The 6,484-nt window shown below is 40.8% G+C and overlaps 1 protein-coding gene across 1 annotated transcript; it reads right to left on the reverse strand.

Moving 5' to 3' along the window:
• Positions 1 to 351: 351 nt before the first annotated feature.
• LOC123945808 (matrix Gla protein) lies at positions 352 to 3,706 on the reverse strand. Its single transcript, XM_046010712.1, has 4 exons — positions 3,554 to 3,706; positions 2,094 to 2,126; positions 1,184 to 1,259; positions 352 to 740 (listed from the first exon to the last, which is right to left on the reverse strand). Exons 1-4 carry the CDS (start codon positions 3,612 to 3,614, stop codon positions 599 to 601), a joined length of 312 nt encoding a protein of 103 aa, XP_045866668.1. The 5' UTR covers positions 3,615 to 3,706; the 3' UTR covers positions 352 to 598.
• Positions 3,707 to 6,484: the final 2,778 nt, after the last annotated feature.

The raw sequence follows: 6,484 nt of genomic DNA on the forward strand, positions 1-6,484 counted from the left end.
AGGAAATGATTACTCTCAAGACATTATGATGAGAGTGATGAGCCAGGATAAAGCTTGGAATCCACACGAGGGTATTAGGGCCATTTAAAGTTTGGGAGCAGGAAAATCATATGATTAATCACCTATGAGGTTTGAAAACCCTAGAAAACATATAAGAGGAGGCATTCACTAATCCCAAGGTAGAGTCTAGACAAATTATGGCTTAATGTCTTCTAAGTTTCATTCTTGCTATGTAGATATGTTTCTAATGAGCACTAGAATATGATTAACAGAATTTCCTATTCTGGGTTAGATGGGTCATGGTTTAAATATCTTAGCACTTTTTTTCCAGAAGAAATCAGACTCACAAAATGAAAGTATCCAACCAACAGTTTATTATGTAGTAATCACACAACTTAACTCCCTCTTGACCTTTCACAACATCGCACTTACACTGCGAATCAGCCTGGGATCAGGAAGAAGAGCAGCAGCCAGACAAGAACATTTAAGAAGTAAGCAATTCTTATTTTGTAGAATGTTTATGTAGTTCGATGATGCTACTGCAAAGGAATACAAAATCAGACACCAGGCTCTGGAAAGAAAGAGACTTTTTCTAATCTCATTTGCTTCCTCGGCGCCGCCGGAAATAGTGATTGTAGGCAGCGTCGTATCCATAAACCAGGGCAAAGCGTTCACAAAGCTTGAAGTCATCACAGGCTTCCCGATTGATCTCATAGGCAGGCTTGTTGCGTTCTCTGATCCTAGAATGTTGGTGGGGGGGGGGGGGGAAGAGGCCCAAAATGAGAAGCATAGAGTAGAGAGGGGGAAAAAGGGAAAAGGGTGGGGGAGAAAGAATAAGAAAATATAGGAGAGAGATCCCATTCATCCCCCAATATTAAAGATACTTAATAGAGGGAAAGGTGGAACAGGGGGATTTTTTTTCTTTTCTTTTCTTTTAAGTGAAAACAGAAATTTTCTTTCTGTCCTCATTTTCCCTTCTTCCTCTCTCAGCTTTGTGGGTCTTTCACAAACTAGTCTTCTTGAGATTCAGTTGTTTTCTATACACTGTTTTTAATTCTTTGATTTGGGGATACAATTAGAAATGATACACATGATTAAAAAAATGGAATGTTTCTCATTCCATTCAGATCAGGGATGCTATCTTGGGTAAAATTACCTCCCCTCATCAAGTTTTGTTACTCACCTCTCTTGGGCTTTAGCTCTCCATCTCTGTTGCGGGGACATAAAAGTATTAGCATTTCTCCTGTTAATGAAGGGATCTTCAAAGAAAAAAGAAATAAATGCAGTTTCAGAGAAGCAGTAGTTGGAGATATTTCCATGAATATTCCCTGACATAAATACATTTGAAAACTCATGAACTCATACATTTCATGTAACTAGCTATCTTATGAAACTCAGAGGGAAAGGTAAAGCAGATTTTATAAACTGCCTAATCAAAAGAAATCGTATATGTTTTTTAGAGTTTTGTTACATAGGCCACAGTTATTTTTATTTGTTTATTTCACCTTTGGGCAATTGCTTTGCCTTTCTCAATTTGGTATTCCTAGTCAGTATGTTTTTAATTCCTGTGAGGAGAAATTCTCTCTGTCCTGAGGACTTCTGAAGCATAATTTTAGATTACCAGAAATGGACAGTGTAAATATTATGAAAATAATGAACAAATTGGAAATGAGTGATATGTTCCTTCTTCCTGTACTCAGTCTTTGTTAAGTCTAGATATTCAATGGCATTCAACATAATGCTGACGACTGTGGTTTCCCAGCTGACTAGGCCTCTAATTCCATACTTCGCCATACTTCACCATTTGTCATTACTCCTTGTTTTCCATCTGTGAGGCTGATGTGGTGCCAGCTTAAAATTTCCAAATGCCTCCAACTCTGCTGAATGCAGTTTCAAGGCCATATCACACTATTTCAAGTCTGTGCATCTGGTGATTTTTATAGCTGTTAGATTCTTAAATTTAGTTTTCCAAAAGAGGCCCTCTTTCCCTTCCCTATATAACCTCCATATATTATCATTTTGTCTACGTAAGAATAGGAAGAGAGATTCTTTAAAACATGAGACTTAAATAAGGAAGTCAAATGTTCACTTACTAATTTCATAGGATTCCATGCTTTCATGAGATTCTGGAATTTAAAAAAAAAGTTTCCTTTGATTATTATTTATCACACATGACAATGGTCTAAATTGAAGGATGGAAGGAGAGAAAAGAGTCAAAAAGATGTGAAGAATATAGTGAGCGGTGTGATTATTACAAATTTCAGGCATTTAGGATTGAGGAGTTGTTTCTCTAGCTATGTCCTTGGTGTAGAGATCCCTACACTTTAGTTTTTTCTGATGAGGATGGAGCCAGTGGTTACAGTGGTTACAGTTCCCAAGGGCTGTGAAGTCTTCAAGCTAGTGAAATAAGCTGATTTAAGTGCTACACACAGATTTCCAGAGAAGCTTCTTCTCTGATTCATTTGGGACCTGTCCAAGAGTAGGGTTGAGAAGGACAAAGGGTCCAGAAAATAGCCCAGGTCCTCCAGGCAGTGTGGGGAGATGGTCAACTAGGATCTACCAAGATAGGTTTCTAAGAGGTTCTGAAATCCTCTTAAGAACCTGTGTGAACTTGGTAGTCACAGAAACCACTGGTTCCAGGTGACAACTCCCACTGGGCTGAAGCCAGTTCAGAGGAAAAGCTGAGCTGATGCCAAAGCAAAAGTTTTCTTCTTTCTACCACTTTTCTGTGCACAGTAGGTAAATTTGGCAATAAGGGGTTTATATTTGTAAGCAAGTGATTTTATTTGAAAAACCAAAGAGGAGATGAAGAGATCAAATCTTCTGATACAGAAACCATGTGAATAATTTCAAGAGTCAGAAGAAAAGTACAAGTGGTTATTAATAAAATTGAGGTTCAAGGACATCTAAATATCCGGATAATTGAAGCATAAGATGGATTGAAAATCATCTTACTTCAGATTCTCTTTCATAAGTTTTGAACAGACACAGGTATAGTTAGCAGCATAGAGAAACCAGGTGGAATTTATCTTTTGAAAATTGAAATTATACACCCACTTTTCTCTGAGATTCTTTAAATGTAGAACTCCGTTTTGAAATTAATTCACTGAACAAATGTAGGAAGTTCATGAAATTGTCCTGTCCCTGCAGAAGGCTAAACTTAACATTTCAGGTGATAACTGGTTTTCTTAAAGATGAGTGATTTAACTAATACCTTTAACCAACTGTTATCAAAGTATAAATAAACATCCCTAAAAATGAGAGCTCGGGGGCTGGGAATTTGATATCTTTCTGAAACAGCAAACTTTCTAAGTGTATAGTGACTTACCATAGATAGGACATGCTTGTTAAGTCTGGATATTTCAGATGTAAAGAAGATTTGATGGGACAAATCAGTGTCCATAGGGCTTGGGAAATGTTAGATTGATGGTACTTTAAGATTCTATTAGAGAAAGAAGGAAGAAGAGGAGGAGGGAAGGGGAAAAATAAAAACAAATTGAAATCAGAGGCAGAAAAGAAAAACCAGAAAAGTGGCAGGAGAAAGTTTTCTCACCATAGCACAGAGCTGCCACGGCCAAGGCAGCCAGGATGGAGAGAAGGAGCAGGCTCTTCATGGTCTCTCCGTGTCCCGTGGGTTAGTCTCACTGGCTTGTGCAGCAGTAGACAGAAGAGAGCTTCTGCGGGCTGTTCGTGAAAGGCTGTGGAGTTTTTATAAGAACTAGAGCAGCTGAAAGGGGAGGAACCAGTGGGAGGGGGCCAGAGAAGGTGGAGACTGGTTGGCCCTAAACTAGCACTGGGACTTTTCCCAAATTCTCATTCCTTCCAGATATTATCTGCTCTGGGTGGGCAGTTTTCCCTCAGTCCTTGGCCAGACTGTGCTACAGCAGGACGCTGCCCTGTTACAGACATTGTGGCCGCCCTGATTTTGGGGCCAGACCTGGGCAAAAGTCCACAGAGAAGGGAGTTGCCACAAACACGTGTTTGCCTTTCTAATTCCTTCTCCGATCCACTCTCCTGGCCCTGCCTGCAGGTCTGGGGTGCAGACAGAGCTGTACTGTTCTGCTGGCTCCCCTGATAGATGGATGAAAGTTTCTGGGGGCAAAGAACTTCCCTTCATAAACTGGTTCTAATGTAAACTTATTTCCCAGTAGGGTTGAACTGTCAATCCTAGACCAATCGCACATGTGCTTGGTGATGGACAACTTTTGCATTTTTGCTAGTGCTCAGCAGGGCAGAGATGCCCAGTGATGCCATGAGTTGTGTTTCCTCAACTGGCTCCATCATAACTTGTCCATCCAGTTTTGTGTCTTGAGTCTAGTCCTGTGCCTCAAGGCCCTCCTAGGCTGGATACCACTCATCTAAAGGGCAGCAAAGAAAAGAGGGTGCCCACCTCTCATTTTCTGAAGACATTGTCCTGATAATGATCTAATCCAGTATGCTCTTAGCGAGTGACACATGAGAGGCAAGGAACCGTGCTAGGTGCTGTGGGAAATCTAGAGACAAACAAGACACGTCCCTAAGGAGGTAAGTAATAGCTACTTACTAAATTCGTTTTGTGCTTTAGATGTCATGTGTCCTCCAACATAGATTTTCACAAACATATGCTTCTATTATGCCATTATACCTTCAGTGGCGGAAGTGCTATGTCTTGTCTTGCAGGAGGAGAATTGTAATTTGGTGCCTCTGGTTATGTTGTAGACAGAGTTATTTTTTTTTTTTTCTTCTTCATCTTCTTGGACAATCAGAAAACCTTTTCTATTAAGACGTGTCTTGGCTGTCTGGTACCCAAGAGTCCCGTTGGCAGACAGAGAGATTTGAGCCACAGAGAAGCAGATTGTAGGTGGGCTGAAGCTACAGGACCTGTCACTTGGCTGGAACAGCAAAAGGGTTGGCATGGGAGTAGTCGGTATAGTTTTCAATAATTTATTTCAAAGAGCAGTAATGGACAACCAGGTGAAGCTACATGCCTCTTTCTTTTGTTTTGTGGAGATGTGCACTTTCCCTCCCAGCCTTCACCTTCTGAAGAGCTTTTATAAATACTAAAGGATTCCCTATTAAAGGAAATAGGTTGGAATCCTTGTACTCTGAAGGAATCATGAGTTGTGAAGGATCAATAAAATTCAGGGTTTTCCCCCCAGATTTTTTCGTATTAAGAGATAGATGCTTTGTGATAAAACCTTAAAGAGGACCTCAAAGAGAAGACAATGTATGTTCATCCTTGATAAATTCATCCATTGTGATTTCTAGTCACAAGATTGGTGGTTGTCTCCTTCTTTAAATCACAAACTTGTTCTCGGGATTGGCTTCAGTGCACTTTTTCCAAGATAAATCATCCAAATCATTATATTTGCAAAAGACAGTTTACTACACTGCCTTTACAACATTTACTACATCGCTTGTTTTGGGAAAAAATGCTAGCTGTGGCTTGTTCATGTAGCATTTTGTATGCACTCAACTCAGTTACTAACCCCCAATTTATATGAGATGAAGCAAGTTTGGTTTCAGTGTCTCATCCCTAAAATGAGTAGGATACTCCACCCCCCACCCCCAACCCGCCCATCTCCGGAATTAGAGAAGGTCTCTCTTTTCCAGCTACAAATATGCACTTTGAGATGTGTGTTAGTTTGGTCTTTTCTGGCCAGATTCTGCATGCCTCCTCCACTCCCAAGCTCAAATGGCAGCTGTGCTGTGTCTGCCTTCTGACATTACCGTTGTTTATTCTTACACTCTCTGAATCCCAGCATGAAAACCTTACGCTTCTCTTTCCAACGTAAGCTCCACCTTTCTTCACAAGTTGTTTTCATCACTGCTTCCACGGCTTTCCTAAAGTTTTATTTGTTTATTTAAAAATATTTTCTTTATTTATTTGAGATATATATAGAGAGGCAGAGACAGCAGGAGCAGGGGAGGGTAGTGGCAGGCAGAGGCAGAGAGAGAAGCAGACTCCCTGCTGAGCAGGAAGTCAGATGACACCGGGATCATGACCTGAGCTGAAGGCAGACACTTAAATGATGGAGCCACCCAGGTGCCCCTTTCCTAAACTTCCTTTTTTTTTTTTTTGTAATTTATCTGACAGACAGAGATCACAAGTAGGCAGAGAGGCAGGCAGAGAGAGAGGAGGAAGCAGGCTCCCTACGGAGCAGAGAGCCCGACGCGGGGCTCGATCCCAGGACCCCAGGACCATGACCCTGGGACCACGACCTGAGCTGAAGGCAGAGGCTTTAACCCACTGAGCCACCAGGTGCCCCCCTTTCCTAAACTTCTAAGCATGTTTCCTTATCATCTTGCCTTTTGCAAGGCTAACACTTTCTATTGGAAACTGCTTCTCTTTCACCACTCATCTTCCCCTTCCACTGTTTTCCATTTATTTATGGGTTCTCCTACGATAAATACCATTTTTATATAATTTATAAAAATTAATAATGTGTGTGAAAACTCCAAGCCCTTCATTTTCTTTTTTCCCATACCACTCCCTGTCTCAAAG

The sequence above is a fragment of the Meles meles genome, chromosome 7 (genome assembly GCF_922984935.1).
Source record: "Meles meles chromosome 7, mMelMel3.1 paternal haplotype, whole genome shotgun sequence".
In the NCBI taxonomy this organism is placed as follows: Eukaryota; Metazoa; Chordata; class Mammalia; order Carnivora; family Mustelidae; genus Meles; species Meles meles.

What these genes read in the sequence shown, in the direction of transcription:
- LOC123945808 (XM_046010712.1), bottom strand. Translation starts at nt 3,614, where the DNA reads ATGAAGAGCCTGCTCCTTCTCTCCATCCTGGCTGCCTTGGCCGTGGCA. An exon ending in CGTGGCAGCTCTGTGCTATG is followed by an intron (nt 2,127 to 3,553) that starts GTGAGAAAACTT and finishes TTTAAATTCCAG; the next exon opens with AATCTCATGAAAGCATGGAA. An exon ending in AGAGCTAAAGCCCAAGAGAG is followed by an intron (nt 741 to 1,183) that starts GTGAGTAACAAA and finishes CCAACATTCTAG; the next exon opens with GATCAGAGAACGCAACAAGC.